This window comes from Trachurus japonicus, chromosome 5 (assembly GCF_045865225.1).
Source record: "Trachurus japonicus isolate A0001 chromosome 5, Traja_1.0".
In the NCBI taxonomy this organism is placed as follows: domain Eukaryota; kingdom Metazoa; phylum Chordata; class Actinopteri; order Carangiformes; family Carangidae; genus Trachurus; species Trachurus japonicus.
Genome location: NC_140911.1, coordinates 22,879,513 through 22,899,557, shown reverse-complemented (window position 1 = coordinate 22,899,557; position 20,045 = coordinate 22,879,513). Strand labels below are relative to the sequence as shown.

The 20,045-nt window shown below is 42.0% G+C and overlaps 1 protein-coding gene across 2 annotated transcripts in view; it reads right to left on the bottom strand.

Moving 5' to 3' along the window:
* The window catches only part of grm7 (glutamate metabotropic receptor 7), a 304,574-nt gene extending 292,499 nt beyond the window's left edge, over positions 1-12,075 (bottom strand). For both annotated transcript variants that reach the window (XM_085776778.1, XM_085776777.1), the window contains exon 1: positions 10,791-12,075. In XM_085776778.1, the coding sequence (XP_085632904.1) occupies positions 10,791-11,303 (513 nt within the window). In that variant the 5' untranslated portion in view covers positions 11,304-12,075. The remainder of the gene's footprint in view (positions 1-10,790) is intronic.
* Between the last annotated feature and the right edge of the window lie 7,970 nt (positions 12,076-20,045).

Below are 20,045 nucleotides of genomic sequence, written 5' to 3'. Positions count from 1 at the left end.
CCGGACAGCGCCGTGTGTGGCGATATTGCGGTATTTGCTGAAGTTGGTGGATCTCGTGAATGTAGCGGTCGGGCAAATTGATCTCTCGAGGGGGGGTCTAACTCTGTGTTACGGTGTGTTTGACCATGGTTTACACTTACGCCGGAATTTCACTTTAAAATTAGCAGTCAGGCCTCCTGTGACTTTGTAACGTCAAAAAAATATATTGGAATTCATTCTTCGCACAGTTTCACATGGTGTGACCTAAACTTACACAATCCTTTTCGTCACAGTTTAAAAGCTCCTTTTGTGTCTGTTGCACCCGACCTGCATAAAAATGGAACCGCAGCACCAAGAGGACACCCACGCTCACTACTGAGACTAACCGCCTCCAGGGATTCACCCTGCAGGGACCATGCTCCTGTGAGGTGATTTCAAATGAGCCATTAAACCTGCAAGCTTCAGTCACCCAAGACTTGTTAATATTCTAAATTCTTTGATTCTCAATATTTATGTTGATATACCCACTAGTCATATTTTTTGATGCAGTTTTATGTAAACAATGTTTGACCCGGGTCTGATCATCATCATTTAAACAACATCGCCTGTTTTCCTGAGTTCCATAGAAAGTATTTCCACTCCACAGTGAACAGCCGGGGTGGCTGTCCTGCCTGCAGGAGCAGAGCCACGCCAGCTAACAGGATTTGTTTCGGTTTGAATGGAGAATCTTCTTGTCATGCAGTTTATATACTTCTTCTGACGGCTGTTAAACCTACTGGGACGATAAACCCTGGTTAATGCTGTGTGACGTCAGACTCAGTCGAGGTAAACCAGTCTGTTTAACCTCCAGCCATGCCACAGCAGGAAAACAGGATGTGAGTCAGCTGCTGATTCAGTCAAGTCTGACAATGAAGGAAGATAGTTAGCAACTGAATTATAGGGCCCTAGTTTCGTGGCGCGGTGCAAGGTGGTGCAGCCGGCGCAAACTCGACCTGAATTAACACAGCAGGGATGAACTGGGACTAAAAAGCAGCCGTGGATGTCCCTGTTTTCTTGTCTGTAACAACATCTATTGCACTGTCCGTCCTGGGTGAGGGATCCCTCCTCTGTTGCTCACCCTGAGGTTTCTCCGATTTTTCCCTGTTAAAAGGGTTTTCCATGGAGTTTTTCCTCAGTCGATGTGAGGGTCTAAGGACAGAGGATGTTGCTACGATGCCATGTAAAGTCCTTTGAGACAAACTGTTTGTAAAAACGGGCTATACAAATAAAATTGCCTTGCCTTGCCTTGCCAAGAGCAGGATTTCACTTCACGCCTTCTCTCCTCCCTCTTTCCCACTTGTGCGGGTAGGAGGGACGAGGGGAGTGCCTGTGCCGGTCTACGCCGGACTGCGCCGTGCACAAAACTTGCGAAGTCCAGGCAGACTCACCCCGCTGGCATGGCGCAACTGCGCTGCGCCTAGACTGCGCCTGGTCTAGGGCCCCATAGTATTTGCATAAACCTAAGAGGTCAGATGAAGATGAAATATTAAATGAAGTAAATAAAATTGTTATGAGATGGAGGGATTAATGGAGAGATTCAGAATAATAACTTCTCCTACAACAATTATGTGTTCTTTGCTCATTTCAGGGAGAGCTGTAATAAGCACATCACTGAGAGATTTAAAAAAAAAAAAAAAAAAAAAGTAAATCATAATGTGTTCAAATTTACAACAATGAAATCGGCTTGAAAAGTGTAGCTCGTGTTTCCCTTTTTCTTTTAAAATCAACTGTCTCTTAACAACTGAAAGCTTTTCCTCTTATATCCACCTTATATATTTCTCTAATATTGTGCTTGTCTCTCTCTCTCTGCATCATGTGCCCAGAGCCATTGAGGCTAAAAAAATCTACAACAGTAAAATAGAAAAGCTTTGTCAAAAAGTGATCATTTTCAATAATCTAGAGGTTGTATGTCCAGGTGTGAATAGGACAAAGCCTGAATATCAGAGGCGAGATCTGATTCAGATTACCATCTATTCAATCAATTAACATGGCATCCATATATTTCAGCAGCTCACTCTGGGGTTTATTGTCTTGAATTTTGTGGCCAAAACAGTGTTTCTTATGATTGACTCTGGGGACCCGCAGGGGTCTGTCAGGGGGTTTCGGCAGTTTCCTGAAGCAAGAAATGGGAACCATTTACTTATAAGTAACACAATGATAGTAAGTAAATATCTGTCAGGGGTTTCAAACACATTGGGTCTCATTCATGAAACATGAGTAAATCTGTGTGTAGATTTGCACATAAAAGCTCACGTTACTAAAACTCTACTCCGGATTCATGAACGGTGCGGGAAACTCAGATTTGATCGTAAACACGTGTGTAAGATGATGAATCCCAACCCATCGTAAACTAACAACACGCCCCTGGTGATCAGCAATTAGCATAGATCTCCATACATGAATAGCCATATAAGGAGATCCTGACCACCATATTCGGAGGTAGGTGCATCCTGCTCACTTGCGGCCATGACGCAAACGAGGAAAGAGGAAGAGAGAGAAAAAAGAGAGATCGCAGATCAAAGTCATTTTGGGTGAAGTGGAGTCCAGAAAAAGTATTGAATTATTTAGTTAGTAGTGGTGACTGGAACAGGTCAAAGGCGTGGAGGGAAGAAACAGATTTAGTGAATTAAGTAGGCCTATCCTTGGTTTATTAAAGAACCGTTTAAGAAGTAAAGTCAGAATAGTTCGATATGAAACATGAAAAAAAAAAAAACTACAGAGCTACAGCAGCGACGGGGGGAGGAGGCTCTTCACAGCCTCAGCTGTAGAGGAGCATGGTTGTATCAACACATGAAGTTATATAGGCAGGTTATATTGTTACAGAAGCACCAGCTGTCTGTCACAGCTCCATCCAAACCGGTGCCGACTGCGCTACTGCGCAGGGTGAAGTGTGCGCCCACCGAGCGTCTTGCAACACAAAAAAGTTTTTTCCGGTTTTATATCAGATTATTATCATCATAAGATGGAGCCTTGACGTGTTTGTGCGTGTCCGATCCCTAAAACGTCTCTCTCTCCAAATATTTCTAATTGTTTGTCATGTTTAAATTACGTGTTTCAAAGGCATCAACGTATTTTGAACATGAGAGAGAGGAATATGGATTAAAATTGTATTTTCAACAGTGACAAGCAGTATTTCTTTGCATTCCTACATTTACACAAGCTCTACACACAGTCCGGAGCAGGTGTAGATTTTGTGAGTAGCTACGAAAAAATCAGCACTACTAAAAGATTGATGAATGCGGAAATCCACGTAAATTTGCGCTGCTCAGGGTTTACACACAAATCCGTGCTGCTCACGTTTCATGAATGAGACCCATTGTGTTTATCTTAAACAAATAGTCTGATCAGACAGGGGACCTTGGTAGAAAATCTTATCAGATGAGGGTCCAGAGTTCACTTTTCATCAATTTTGAGGTCCTTGATGGCACAGCAGTAAAGTGTGTGTTTGGTATGATGCACTATGTATTTTAAGGTGCTCCTGCTCTAAGGCACAAAATATGAAGATGGAACAGAGAATTATACAAATACCTGAGAGAAATGGGTGGAAAATCTGCAGCAGTGTTTTATTAGAGCCACACAGAGGAAAAGATACACAGACTGAAGCAGGTTATAGCAAGTTATATTAGCGCCTGTTTTTATCTGTTTATCACACACTCCAACACTGACTTTTCGTGACTCCTTCACTTTCCTTCATATTTTTTTTTTTCAGTTGATGACATCAACTGATATTTCCTGACATCTACTTTGAATGAACTCAAAACTCCACTTCCAAAAGAAAAGTAGCTACTGCGTTGATTGATTTGTCTGCTGTTGGTGACTGCACTCAACTGCCCTCAAGACATACATCACAACAAGCTGCTATTAGAACTGAAATGATTACTCGAGTAATAAGAATAATTTGAGTACAAAAAATGATCAACGCAATTTTTCCTGAATCGAGGCTTTGATTAATTAATTACACTCGCAATACACAGCACACACAGATTGTGTTTCACATGGACTTTTACAACTGACATACGGCATCGTCAGAGTTCTGTGGATAGATCTGAGAAAAGACAGAAAATAAGGAGAGCGAGACAAGATCAAAGGTGTGGGACCACTGCAAGTTGTGTTCACTGTAGTTTTATGTTTCAGCGTGTCCTCGGTGATGCAGCAGTGAAGCTGAAAGCATCCAGTCAAGTCCACTGAAGGCAACGTAATGTAATTTAATTAGTCTTTTGTTGGAGTGATTTGGCCTAAAACACACAAGAACATACACTCCTCTTGTATACAGGCACTCAATCTCGCTCTCTCTCTCTCTCTATCGCTCTCTCGCACACCCCATTGATGGAACCAAAATACTGTAGATATCAAAATATCAGGTGGTTAACTAATTGAGTGCCATTGACGTCTATGGACGTCAATCAAAATCCAACACTTGAGTGCCATTGACGTCCATAGACGTCAATGGCACTTTTCTGCGGCTGGTAAATGGGGACGCTCTCGCGCACACTGTGAGTAATTTTGGGACTTCTGGGATGTGTAGAACGAAGAAGACTGTAGATCAGAGCAAGAAGTGAAGAGGAAGGAGAAGACGAGTGCGATCGGTACAGAGATAACAAAGTCGGAAAAAGTTTCTATTTCTAGAGAAAAACGACGGGCAGAGCCTGGAACAAGTGTAACGTGGAGCTGGAGGAAAGCTTAGCCACGGATGCTATTAGCATAGCTCCAGCATGAAGTGATCGGAGGAGGCAGGAAAGGTAAACTGATCTAGATGATCAGCACCAGAAAGCGGACCGCGGAGTCAGTTTCACCAGTTGCTGTCTAACCGACGTGACGACAAACCGAGAGATCAGCGCGGTGCGTCGCTGCCGCGGCCGCGTCCAGCAGAGAGGCTGAAGACGCCACGACGTCTCCCTCCCTCAGAGACGAGGGGAAGCAGCAGGAGGAGAAGCAGGAGAGGAGAGGGGATGGGGTGGAGGGGGAGGGGGAGGGGGGCGTAGGAGAGGCTGAGGGGGCAGCAACTGCTCGTACTTGTTGTATTTTAGTTGTTGTTGTTCTTTTGTTTTGTCTTTTTTTTTTTTTTTGGGGGGGGGGTGGGGGTGGGGGTCAATGAAAAAACATGTGAAATGAACTTTTCAGATGTCTTACATGTTTTTTAAGCCAAAATTCAAACGGATAAATCACTATTTTTCTTGAGAGACTCTCTTTCACAAAAATGCATTTTTCTCAGCTTTCTAGAAAAAAAAGTGGTCTTTTTGGTGCAACCAGGCTCTATTCAACTTAAGATAAATCAAGAATGGAACAAGGTACAAACAAATGGTTTTTTCCCTAGTTATATAGAGTGTCTCCTCTTTCCTTTGAGCTGTTTGGTGTTTTCAGAGTCATAGTACAAAATATTCTCTGGGTCTTGACATATTACTCAAAATGCCCCAAAACGCTGGCACATGGCACCGACCATTTTATAAAAGGTCTGGCACTCAATGAGTTAATAAGAGTAGAGATTGGAGTTTAAGATACACAAATATTACACAGGTATTATATTTAGTAAGCATATCAGTACATCACAATTATTGATTGTTCATTTCATCATAATACGGTAAAACGTTGCATTAGATTACTCGATTTATCAATAAAATAATAGGTAGAATAATCTATCACAAAATTAATCAATAGCTGCAGCCCAATCTCATTTAGCTGCACTTTATGCAAACGAAGAATAACTGTAGTTTCTCACCCTACAATATCATCACAATATTTCTATGCTCCTTATGGTAATTTATAAACCACCTGACACATGCCACTGTTTCCACCAACCATGTCTCCTCAGATCTAATAGTACCTGCTGTCAAACACACAAAAAATCCCTCCTGTGATTTTCTTTGCACTGTAACTATATAACTGCATGTAATTTAATTTAATGTATAATCTCATAATGTGAGAGAAGCACCGAACCAATCCCCCATCCTTGTTCTTGGTGAACTAAGCGGAAAAAACCCTGATCCTACAAGTGTTTCCTCTAACACAAGCACCAACACCACGGTATCAACATTAATATTGTCACATATGGCAGAGTCATAATACACTGTATGTACCTAATGAGCTGTGGCTTACATCCTGCCCATTAACTCCCATTACCACCCTCACAAAACATATCATGATTTATGCTTTAAAAGCACCCAAACCCACCCACCAATCTAATGATCTGGCACCCACCCTCTAAATTAAAAACAAGACCCCTACTCATTAAAGGCTGCTCTGAACATGTAGCCACATTATTATTATTTTGTTTTATAGGAGAGGGATGGGGAGCGGTTGTATTTTCATTTTGCCCTCATGCTTGCAAAAATTTATGGCTAACACAGGGGGTATGCTCCATTATGTGCAGTGACAGGGGGAGTTTAATGACCCCGTAGCTGCTCCTTGGTGTACACCTGTGCTGAGACGCCCAGTGTTATGGCCTAATGAAGCACACCCCGACAGAGAGGGAGGAAGTAAACAAGACAAAAAGAAAAGAAGGGGGAAGGAAAGAACCTGATGAGATTTGAGTCAAACAGTGTAAGGCAATGAATAGAAGTGTGTTCACATTTGGGCTGCATCTAACACTTATTTTCATTAACAGGTAAGCTGCTGCCATTATCTTCTTGGTTAATAAATATTTGTTTTGCCTGAAATTCCCAATAATTTATTTAATTGGCTTATTTTCTTATTTCAAATACCATTCAAAAGCTTCATTAATCTATCACAGGGGGGGTGAATCTGCAAATATTTGGAATTTCTGTTTAAAAATATCAATTTATCTATCATTAAAATAATTGTTGAACAGTTTTCTGTACTTCAACTCTACATTATCTCATCTCAAAATGTAAACACAGCACAGCGCTGGTGCCATCGCTGGTGATTCCTGTTCGTTTTATGTCAGCAAGGCGACATAATCTTCCCGAACTGTTACAAATCAGTGCTGTGAAATACATTTTTTATTATGTGACAGATACATTTTGTCTAAGTGTCAATCAAACCCATAAAAACTCTTGTCCTAAAAATGACATATCCCCCCCATTAGTATGTTCAGTATTCAAAGGTGTATGAGTTTACTAATTAGCCCCGCCTCCATCTACAGCCACCCGTCGGCCACTCACCTCCAACTCCTCAAACACACAAAACTCTGCTTCTTTACTTGGTAACACAGAGTAAACATAGCAATATTTATAAATAACATACTATCATATCAATGCAGAACGACTGATCAATGAAGTATTAGTTTGTAGTTACTAAGTATAATCAGATGGTCCAGTAATGGCAATGGAAATCCTGCTCTTAACAACTATGGTGTTTGGATCAAAAATATTTCAAAGTAAGATTCTCATTTCATTTTTTTAAAAATAAATTAAAGTGAATGTAGTTTGAGGATGATCTTGCTCCTGTTCCTGACAATTTCAGCTTCATCATGAATATTTCATTCCATCATTAAAGCTTCACTGATGCCACATGAAGATTTTTAACTGTGATATTTTTGGCTACAGGAATTGTATCATGAAAAAGACAATGAGGTGAACAAAAACAGGATTTCCCGCTCATCACTCTGATTTCAATACAGGTACACAACTCATGTTTACTGCTGCACAACTGCCTTCCATGTACTGTAAAAAGCTTTTTTTGGCTCTGACCTGGCCCACGATCCACTTGAGAGGGGGGCAGAGGTGCGAGCAGTCCGTAGAGTGAAGCCTTAATGTGTTTGTTGTGTCAGTCCGATGCCAACTAGGCCATTTATAAGCATCAGGGGTGTAATGAAGTGAAAACAGCTGTGGAACAGATGACTTTTCTATCACAGGGGGAAATAATTACCCCTCCCATTTCATTCCACTCAGTGTTGCATTATAGGGAAGCAGCAACCAGCTTTGGCTTCCTGGCACCCTCACAGCCACACCTCCCTGTCTTTTCAGTGTCTGACCCATTTGCCCCTCAGCTATAAACAGCACAAATCAGATCTGAGTGTTTATGTGCAAGACAAATTAAAAAGAGTTTGATGAGAGTTGATGAGTTATCTGATATAGACTTTCATTCTGAAGAATTACAATTGATTAGATGTCCTGCAGTTTACAAAAAGAGTCTATAGACCATCTGTGAAGTAGCTTCTGACCAGACAGTTATGTTTTACAGCGAGGCGACCTCTAGAGGCAACGGTAATGATAGTAGGAGCAAAGTGAAGTGACATAGCTGAAATCAGACTTCAGTCAGCACTGTCACAGCCCACAATTGTTGCCACTGGTAACATAAATTTGCAGATATGCTGATGATCCTTCCCTTTTTTCTATAGTTATAGTTGGGGTGGCAGTCATTGGGGGTAAGAAATGTCCATTGTTTTACCTTCCAATTTTTGGAGTGTGCACTTAACTATGAGGTGTACCACGTGTCTCTTCTTGTAACCACAACAGCAACAAAGGACCATGAAGAAGCACCAATTTTTTTTAACCTACATTTCGGTCTTGACCACATCAATAGGTTTTCAAAATTATACCAAGCTATGCCATTTCATAAACTTTACCACATTTATTACTGTTGCCATGATGATGGTGAATATCCAGAAGAGCTGATGCTTAAGGCTGGTATCAGATAAATGATTAATGTGGACAACTTCATGCAAATCCAATTATCTTCACACAGAAAATAAGGCTGTATGAATTCTTTTTATTGAATTATTGAATTTTTTTTTAATGAATTTTCCTTTTAACTTGTGAGAACTCTTCACAGTTTAATATCACAAGAGGCAATCATGCATGCTCCTCTGAAAATATAATTTATTTTTGTTTATCTGCACATGACCTGAGGTTGTGGTTTAACTTGTTTTTATTATTATTATTATCATTTCAGCCATACAATATGAACGGAAGACCTCAGCATCTTTGTGCAGTGTGCCCTGAAATATTTGGGATGGAAGACACACTTTCAGCCCCCAGTGTGAAAGAGCCTTTCAGTGCCCGTTATTAAAAACATCCAGGGCTTAGCCACCATTAAATTCTGAAGCTTCCTGGACATTAAATTCTTTTCAAAATCAGCTTTCCGCTATGGGGAGAGTTAGGCTGGCCTGAAAGCCAAAGCTCTGCAAAGCTTACAAAAGTTTCTAAGCTGTGGATAATAAATAAATAAATAGAAAGACAAGTATCCTAAACAGTCCATAAAACAAGGCGGGGGGGGGGGGTCTGAATTTCGTTTGGCTCAAGGTCGTAGTTTTAAAATGGGCCACAGGTCCACAAAGGAGCAAACACAAGTTACTGAGAGGTCTGTGCATATGGCAGAGTTCCATACAAGACTTGAAAAATTAAGTGAATGAAGGACCTTTACAGTAAATCAGCACCTCATTTGGGGTAAATCAGAGGTTGGGGTGAGATGTAGAGGCCAGAATTACTTTATTTTATCTCCAATAATGGCGTCTGACAGTGCGGGAAAAGGAGTGCATAGTAATTTACTAACTCTGAATGTTGCTCCTTAAGTATATCAAAGACATTTTACATCATAAGAATCATTGAGAAATTAAGTGGGAGCTGTGAGGAGAGGGACGTGACTGTTTGACTCTTTAACTTTAGATAATTTGCTCTCGTTATGACACATTTTTTGAAGAGTTTGTGAAGAGCTGTGGTGGATCAGCAGGATGAAGGAGAGAATAATGAATTGTCCAACAACAGACTAAAAAAACCGTCATAGAGTCATATACAAAGAGAGGAACGACCACTCCCTCCCTCTTTCTCTCTCTCTCCAAATCTTCAGCTCATATCTCTCGCTCACGTCACCAACTACGTACATGAGGTCCCATTCATATCTCTCGCACACATTGCCTTTTCTGTCTTCTTCTGCGTTTCTTTAATCTTTCTCCATCTATGTCACTACAAATAATGTAGATAATTATACTATATTAAGACAATGAGTCAATTAATTAAGTTATGCATCAGTTAACAGGATCAAAATGCTGCCAATATACACAAATAGCTACATAAAAAACAACGATGATGAGTTTCACATTCATTCACTACAAAAAAGCTCATGAATAATTGTGTGGAACATCCTTAATGCCATTCAATACACTTTCCCACCTATACAAACGCCAACCAGGGAGGTAAAGATTGAACTCTGCTCCTGGTTTTGATAAAGCAAGAGTCAAGCAAGAGCAGCATTTTAATAATGATTGACCCTGGTGTCATCATGTAATGGTATTGACACCCAACGGCTTCTTCAAACAGTGTGACTTCACATGAGCAGGATGACAAGTTAATAACTTGCTTCTTTGTCTTATTTTTGTGTATGTGTATGTGGTTACTACTTGGATGGCAAAAGAGAAACACACACACACACACACACACACACACACACACGCAGGTCAAATCGCAGATCTCAGACCAATGCTGTGATCATTCCAGCAGAAACATGTGATTTGCATTTTACACTGATTGCTGATGTGGTGCACTTCTGGACTATTCATTACAGTCACCACACCTGCTGTTTCAACTTGACCGAGCCCCGCAGCCGCACCACAAACAGACACACACACACCACCAACTCACAGCCCCACACTGCAGGCAATGTAAGAGGGAGAACGAGGGAGTGGAGGAGAGGGGTCTGTTGTGGAGGAATCCGTTGCAAATCGGATTGTGGATAGTGTTGTGGAGACTATAGGAGACGGAGCAGACCCACAGCGCGTGAACCTGCTCCACTGAGGCTCCTTCATGTGATATGTGAAGTTACATAAGAAGGTGAAGCCTGTGCCTGAGTGAGTGTCTGTCAGAGCAGAGAGATCCTACCTGAAATAGGCGCAGTATGTTGGCTACCATGATGGACACGGAGCTGGCCGACGCTCCTATGACCCCGACAACTTTCTCGGGCTTGACGAACACCGGCGGCTCCCCGTTGGTGCACCTCACGTCCGACGTGTCCTTCTGGATGAGCGCCTGCACAAAAGTCAGCGACTGCTCCAGCGCGTATGTGTCCCGGGAGCAGGTGTCCAGGATCCGGGCGCCCAGAGTGACGTTGGGCAAGAGCTCTTCGTCGCCGTTAATCTGATCCAGGGCGTACATCATCGCCTCCAGCCGGTGGATGCCGTTCTCCTTCTTGATGTCCCCGCACGGCATCCCCGGGACCCCCCTGGCGTGCACAGGGAAGAGCCCCCCCAGCGTCACGTCGCCTTCCACCCGGATCGAGTGCGGCGCGTAAATCTCCTGGGAGCCGGCCAGGTCCAGGAAGGCTTGAACCATCCACAACACCCGGAATGTAAAACACGGTTTGAGTTGGGGGAGGTTGTTAGAGTGCCTCCCCATGATTTGATCCGCTTCCCTTTGCCCACGAATAGTTGAATCAAAGCAGCTCCGCCACAGACTCCGATTTAAGGGGGATTTTAAAATTGTGGAACCACTGCAAGGTGCGAGGCACTTTAGGATAGTTTACCAAATCCAACAGCCGAGTTAATCCCTGTCCTCGTTCCAGCGCAGAAAACCAACCCGTTTACCCGCAAACAAAGGCAGGTGTCGGACTCCTACAGCTCTGTAATCCCGCAGGTAGAGAGCCTTTATGCACACGCAAACATACAAACCAACCTCGGCGACTGATTCACCAATGCGTTATCCCTCGTTAAGTGTGCGCAGAGCTGCTGCTGCTTCTGCTGGTCGTGCACGCAGCCACGATCGCTTGTTGCTTTAGCACCCATCCCGGAGCTTGAAGAGGAAAACACACACACACACACACACACACAAAAAGAAACACAGTCGCCGCTCGCGAAGGGCAGCGAGGTAGTAAAAGAAGCACTCCGTTAACTCCTAATACAGGCTATCCGGGTGTTCCGTCTTTGGAGATGTGAATAACCCGACCCACCGACTTTGATGTCATATTTAAAATAAATAAATAATTATTATAATAATAAAAATACACAAGTGACCTGTGGTCACACCTGCGGGGAAATTGTAGGCTGATAGTTTCCTCAAGCCTGACAACAAGACGGTGGAAGCGAGAAGGAGCGGCAAAGCACGCACTGGTGAAATAACTGCGCTCAGTGTTAGAGCTCGTGCCTCTCTCTCTCTCTTTCTCTCTCTCTCTCTCTCTCTCTCTCTCTCTCTCTCTCTCTCTCTCTCTCTCTCTTCTTCTTCTTCTTCTTCTTCCCCACAGACCCCCCTCTCCTGCAGCCCAGGTCCACTCTGTCCACTTGTCTGGGGATCTGATGTACGCAGTTGAAAACAAAAAGAGAATGAATGATAAAAACCCTCGAAAAAAGTGTAGTGGTCTAGTCCACTGATGAGCTCCACGCCGCCTCCGCGCTCAAATTGTCCGAATAACAGGAGCCAGAGCGAGATCTCCAGTCTGCTCACTCACTCGCTCTCTCTCTCTCTTTCTCTCTATCATATGGCCTCACGCGCGCACGGACGCACGCAATCTTAATCACAAGCGCACAATCCACCCACGCCCGTTAATTATCAGTCCACGGTGTCCACTGCCAAAACAGTATGGACAAAGAATTGAATTATTGACACCTTCTGTTTATTATGAATGACTGCATTCATAAGAACAGAGCAGGTTGTGTTTATATGATAGAGCCTGTCTGTGAATCCTGCAGCTCCAAATACACTGAACATAGTTTTATCACGAGGATGATTTTGAAGTGATGGCATGTCTGGGAAAAAAAAGAGTCCTTACACACCTCAGGGCGTCACCAGCTGGAGAACAAAGAAGAAAAGGAGGGAATCAAACAGGTCCAGACCTAGCTCCTGTTCATTTGCTGGTGGAATCGCACAAGTAATGAGGTTTCTTAAAGCCCCTGGAAACATTACAGTATAATCTGGGACAAGTTGCAGTTGCAGAAAAACAAAAAGTGTGGCAGGCATCAAATGAACATCAGGTTCAGTCCAGATGTTTTCTCCTGAGAGGCTTTAAGAGGCTGCGACCCTGCTGAGCCACAACATCTTAGAAAACCCAGGGTGGAGTCTCAGTGTCAGTTGAAGTTGTAGCAGCAGCTGTTGCAGCTGTGAGCACACCTGTACACTTTGGTTCATGCTGAGGTTAATTAGAGTCTGTCCAGATCCTGTCCTGCTAGATTCACACGGACACACCGTGTCAAATAATTAAGAAAAAAACAAACAAACAATGGAATTGAATATGGTCTGCACATGACTGAACGTCTCCACAACAGCTGCTCTTCAAGACAAAGATGACAGAGACTGAAATGTGGAGGCAGCTTAGCCACAGATGAACCTGATGTTGTTAGAGCCATGCAGAGATACAGGTATTCTGGTTATGTTCTATTTCATATCCTTGATGAAAGCAGGATAATAGGACAGGGCAGGCATGTAAACATACTCACTGACAGATGATGCTGAAGGAAAGAAGCCCTCACCTGGATGAGCTCAGATCTTCCACCATATGATTTGTAGACTCAACTAAGGCTTTAAACTTGGTCTCATCCTCCAATTAATGTGAACTGTTCAGAAATTCAACAGGAAGACAGTGCCACCTCTGGACATTTATCTTCCACTGACAGGCAAACTAAAGAAATATACATTTGTTTATGCCTACACCACAATACTTTATTATTACGTCTGTGTCTTGTCAGCATCATTTAAACATCCCATATTTTAACTCCTGGGTTTTATTGAGAGAGTTTACAGTGTTGATCCATGAACAGATTTGCTGTGTTAAGACCAAAACCCCATTTCAGTGTAGTTTTACAACTAATCTCTCTCTGGTGCTTGAGTAACAACAAGTTGGTGTCAGCCTATCAAAGGAGAGTTGATTGGCTGAATGTTTTCTCAGTGATTCAATACAAAAATACAGAAGGCTGGATTTCAGGATAACACTCCAAGAAGTTGGATGGTGGGACCGAGTGGGCTGGGCTTAACAACTGCTTCATTGTGACATCACAAAGTTACAGAAGTCTTGATGGTTTTAAGACTCGGTTTCTGAATATAGGCTGTGTGGATTTCTTTGTGGACTGAGGCTTTGATACTTTTACTGTATTAATACAGAACCTCAAACTTGAACTCTAATCAAAGAAGACAAGGGTGTACTCCTTTGGACTGTATGGGACCTTTATTGTGGAGCCCAGTTTGTATTACAAAGGAAGTTTGCTCTGAGGCAGATTTTTCTTGTGATTGATTTGAGCTTTCATGTGTTACTAGACATCCAGCTGTTAAGTCGTGAGTGGTGTTTCTGTGCATCCATTCTTTTTTATTTTATTGATTTATTTATTATTGAGGAAGTCTGGGTAAGTGAACTCCTGTCCAGACCAGCAAACAAACCCGTCGCCTCGTCCTCCCTCAGGTCCTCCCTCTTTTTCATTCAGCACCCTCTGCACTATGATATACTTAAACCTGTTTGACCTCGCTGGGTTTCATTCTTTATAGAGCTTCCCCTGAGACTTTAATCCAGCCTTTCAAATGCTACACAATTACATCTGGAGGACTATAACAAAACAGCATGTCATTAGTAACCACTGAAGTCAGAAGTGTCAGTGGAGAGAATGGATTTGGATTTAAATTAAGAAACTAAAGGGTGTGTCCCCACAGTATAAGACTGCAGCTGCGTCCTCTGAGGCAGTACTGCTGTTTTATATTCTGCTCATGAAGCTTAAACCTTGTCTAGTAAAAGTCTGAATGACCAATATGATTAATGAGTCACCAAAAAGATTTGGTGTCCCAGAGAGAGAAAGAGAACGTGAATCATTCAAACTTACAAAGGATGTACGAAAATCTATGAGTCAGTTAAAGGTAGGGTTTTTTTGGTGCAAAACCGGCTGTATGGAGTGTGAATGCACCTGCTGAAATTCTCACATTCATCCTCACTGAGCATCATTATCGTCAGTCAGCTGCTGTGAAGCTGAGATTTGCCATCTGTCTGTTTGTTTGGACAACCTGAGGAGAAACTATAACTTTTGTAATTGTCATAATGCGCCCGTACCTCCTTTTCTGTCTCTTCTACCCTTGTCTTCAGCGTCCCTAATGGTATGTGTTTGGCTTAGAGTTGCTATCCTGTTTCTTCTCCTTCCAAAACACCTGCAACACATCATATCATCAACCCCTACAGGCAGCTGCAATGTTTAAACCCAGGCACATCCCTCCAATCCTTGCCAGATCGTTCAGTTTATCCAAGATCCTAGTTTTTGCCCTCTAGTTTTTCCCTTGCGCTCGCCTGAACCCTCTTAATCCTGTGTTTGCCTGTGCCTCAGGTTCATCACTCTAGTCTCTCATGTTTGCTTGCCTCATCCAGCTTCTCATTTGCTGTATCTGCTTCATCCACCTGTCTTGCTCCAAACACATCTCAGGCTTCTCCGACTAACATCACAAGCTTGGTTTACCTGTCTGTTTCCTGCCCTTTGGGTCCCAAACTGAAGTGCTCTTAACAGTGATATCCCTTTAGTGGACCACAGATGCTTCTATATTGGATGCCGGTTTTGACATCCTGTCTCAACACAAGTAATTGTTTGTTCATTTATTTGTTTTTATGTCAGCCTGCAGTTTTTATGTCTGCATTAAATTACACTTTTTTGTTGGACGTAAATGCTGCAATTTAACAGTGAACATTCAGTTCAAGAATAATATAATGTAGTTTTATTCACATTTGTTTCTCTAGCTTTGTTTGCCATTGTATTTTATGCTCTGTAAATCTGAAATGCAATTATGTGGACAAAAGTAGACAAAAAATTGCATTTAGACAGATGTGGAGACAGATGCAGCGATTGTTCTGTTCCGGCTTGACGTGGGGCTGCCATTAACTTGGCTAAGTTTGACATAGCTAATAGATCAACATTGTTTCGCCCTGTTTTCTTATGTTTGTGATTGCTAATGGCTTGTTAGTGTCACATTTGTGTATCCATCTCTAAATCACTGGTCCATGGATAGTTTGAGTTTGCGTTCTACTTTGCCAAGACATGTTACTGGTGTGATTTTAAATATGGTAAGAAGTTGTGTACATGAATTCAAGACCTCAACTCCCCAAGGTTCAATTACTTACAACCCGTTAACCACAAACCTAAAAAAATAGCTAAAAGGGAGGTAAAGCCAAAGATTATAAGGTTGAAAAAAAAACAACTAAATTTTACAATGTACATCTTAAATCAACTCCGACCCTGAACGCTTCCCAACAGGAAGCCAAGCCTCGGAAGGAAAAAATAAAATATGTCACACTGTACAGTGCCACGGTGCAGAGGCACACACCACATGCAACAGTGAGCTGAAATGCGACCACTTATCATTGCACATCACCGTGTCTCACCACCTTCCTGTCACATTTCACTATGAGTTCTCGCACCACTGGATGGGAGAGTTGCACATCGACCTCTGAGGAAATGAAAAATTAACCTCCGTAACATTACCAAAACAAGACAGGCCATTTTTTCATTGATGTTTTTTAGGGAATTTGGCTGATGGTCTCACCCAGAGTGACTCATAGAGTGTGAGCTATTTCAGCGCTCAAGGACACTTGCCAAGCCAAAACACATTTGATGAATGATACGTATTTGTCGACTGTTTCTGTCATATCCCAGACAAAATGTCTCTGCTTTGATTCCATAGGAAAATGCTTTAAGTGCAGATTTGTTAACACGTTCCTTAGTAATTGAATTGCAGTATTGAATTTCACTCAGAGGCTGCACTCAGCTATCAGAGGGAATATAATGAACCCCTCACTTCAGCAGTCACTGCTGCCAAACGCTCACAGCAACACAGACAAGGCAGCTTGGTGAGCTGCTATGGCAATTACAGGAGCAGTTAGAGAAATGACAGGTCACATGTTTGATGCCGACAACTGGCACGTCCTTCACATTTCATACACCCTGTCAGTGATTGTCCACGAGTGTCTACCAGGGGACTCGCCTGTCTGCACACTCACTGCATTTCTCACCTTTTCTGTCCAGATGGAGGAGTGGTTTGCAGCTGCACACTGAAACACAGCGTGAAAGGTGATCCTGAGGATGTAGAGAGCGATGCACAGGGCCATTCAATCACTGATGATTTACAAGATGACATTAGAGGAGAGTGCAGCAGATTTGGCTACTTTCCAGGAATCTGGTTTTCAAGGAGCAACTTCTGACTTTCACCTAAGTTTTGAAGGTCAGGTTTACTTCAAGTAGAAAGGTCAAGTCGAAAGATCAACCTGCCTCTATCATCTCCCAGAAGAAGGCCTACGGGATGCTCTTTCCTAACATTTTCAAATTTGAAATGATTGAAGGTTTCCTCACAGCAACTACCAAACACTGTAAATTCTTCCTGTCACACTTCTTTCCAAATGCTTCAAAACTCTGCAACTCAACTTTTGAAACTCTGGGGATCCAATGAATGGAACCAACTTTTTGGCACCTTGTCATGTTCCCATAAAGCTTGACTCAAGTAGCAGTGGTCAAGTGCAATTTTTAGAAGAACATTCGATTTTTTAAAATTAATATATGTATAGATAACCATAGAACTAATGACATCGTCATCAACCTCGGCTATACCTGACTAAATATTTTCATACTAACTTGCTACAGTGAATTAAGATGGTGAACATGGTTAATAATATACCTTTGACACATTCATGAATTAGCTCACCATGTCCCTATGATGTTTCAGCTAGCTGTTAGCATTATTTAAACTGTTTATTATCTGATCTCTATATATTGTAAATGCAAATAGTTTTTGTTTTTTTTTACTAAACTAGAAAGACACGCCTGTGCCCTGTAATATGCTCCTGTTTGGAGATTAACTTTCTTGACTCTAGACATAATAAATGACAGTAAAGTGTCTCTACACATTTTATTTTCTCTGTTTTGTTTTTTTTTGTTTTTTTTCTCAGTACTTATTCTCTAACTCCCTGTTGGAGTCATTCCTCATGATTTTACCACCCACACAAAATAAAGATAATTACATTTAACTTCGGCTAACTGTGGGGCACCATTCAGCGTGCCTGCACTCCTGCATTAAATCACAACTTACTGGCAATTTTTTTATCAATGAAAGGTCACAGAGGCTCAGGGAGCCGGTGGTTTCTCACTGAGTACACTAATTTAATGCATAACTTAAGTCTGAATAAAGAGCCCTCAAAATGTAATTAGGTAGCTGTTACTCGATCAGTTGGCTGACATTTCTGAGTGTAAAATGAAAAATAGCCATAATTAATCACCAACACACGTCTCAAGGTAGACACAGCAGCTCTTTTGGCAGACCTCTTCTGTAATCAGATGGCAGGAGGAGTGGCTGGAGTACTGTCTTGGAGCCAAGCCACCAGCTCTAAAGCTGCTGGAGGTCTTATCTTATCTTCCATTGGGCAAATGCTCCCAATAGTTATCAAACACGCTATACTATATCAGCTCTATGTTTATGGCTTGTTTTTCTTCATAAACAGCCCCAGGCTCTGAGGAGATTCTGTACATGAGTCCAGAAATAGGGAAGTAAATCTTACTGTAATTACAGCGGCTCATGTGTGTCTGTTTGTGCTTTCAGCCATATGTTTACACAGATGGGAGTCATATGAAGTGGTGGGAGAAGAATTCAAATCCTTTACAAGTAAATGTCCTTCATTCAGAATCCTACTTAAGTGGATATATTCTCACCTTGAAGTATCAGCAAAGCCTGCAAGACAGCTGGAGTTCCCTCAAGCGAGAATACGTCCACTGTGGTTTGTTCCAATCAGCACGCAGTGAGGGAGGGACTACTGGCAGCTATGGAGACAAAGCTGATTCACCATCCGGGTTTTTGTCATGTTTGTGTAAATATTCCTTACAAAGTTGATGATGTTGGGTATCGTACAGTGATCGCTCACAATATGCTATCTCACATGGGCGGCGGCAAATAATTTTGTGCTTCACACATGGACACCGTAAATGTTGTGCTCTGCCTCGTGTAGCCATGTATTTCTGGAATCCCAGTAGTATCTTATACCAACAACTTTGCACTTGTCAGCCTCACTTTCTTCCCCACAAACTCTCCTGAATGAGCTGGGAGTGGTGTGTTTTTCTCGTGTATCATCATTATTTACAAGTGTCTTTTGTCCACATGAGTATTGACCTGGATACGCCACCTGGAGTATTCATGTTCCATTCGCTGCTCTGACTTTTTTTTTTTTTTTACATTGTCAGGACCCTGACACACGGCGCAGATGGAGGCTGACTGATCAAACATTTTGCCTCACCTCACTCCTTCAGCAAAAAGTTGCACTTGAACACATCACAAAGAATACATCTGACAGCTGCTGGTGCCCTGAGTCTGTGAGTGGACATTTACACAGTATTTTGCGTTCATCATACAAAGGAGAAAATTCAGAACCACAAAGCAGCCTATCATTTTCACACCACTGTGAATATGTTGTGCTGATCATCAGATGCTCTGAATATAAACCGTGTCTGTATGGTTAGTAGCACTGTGAGCTTTTGCTTTCCCTGCACCGGTTCTGTCAGCAAGGGTGTGCGTTTTATTTTAAAAGGACAAAAGTATCAACAGCCAATCAAATAAAATGTACTTCATTGTGTAGTAATCTATCTCCTGGCTGATCTGATTCTCTCCGAGGTTATCAGATCAATGATCCTGAGCCACTGATACATTTTATCTTTGTAGCTGCTCCAGTAGGAGCTGCTTGTAACTTTTATTTAACCTTTATTTACCCAGGCAAGCAATTAAGAACAATTTGTTATTTACAAATGCAGCCTGAACTCAAAGATAACTCTAATAGCTTATCTAATAGTTTACAACATAGAAGTCAGGCCCCTCTTAAGGTTCACCAGATAAACCTGAGGGTCAGACACAGACCAGTTAACCCAGTATAGAGGACAGACAACCTGTTGTGGGCATATAGAGCTAACATTAGGCTGTATGAGGAGATGCAAGACAGGACAGAGACATTTTATTTACAATGAAAAGATAGAAAAAGAGTGAAATCTGTAACATTGCATATTTTTTTGGTTTTAAACTGATTTCAAAATCACTTGTATGCTTTGTATCCGAAAGAACGTTTCCAAAAGAACCACCCGACGCAAAGCAAAACTTTGGTTCATAATTGTTATGTTATATGCTGTTGCATATTCACGTCGACGCCAATATGAATGGTTT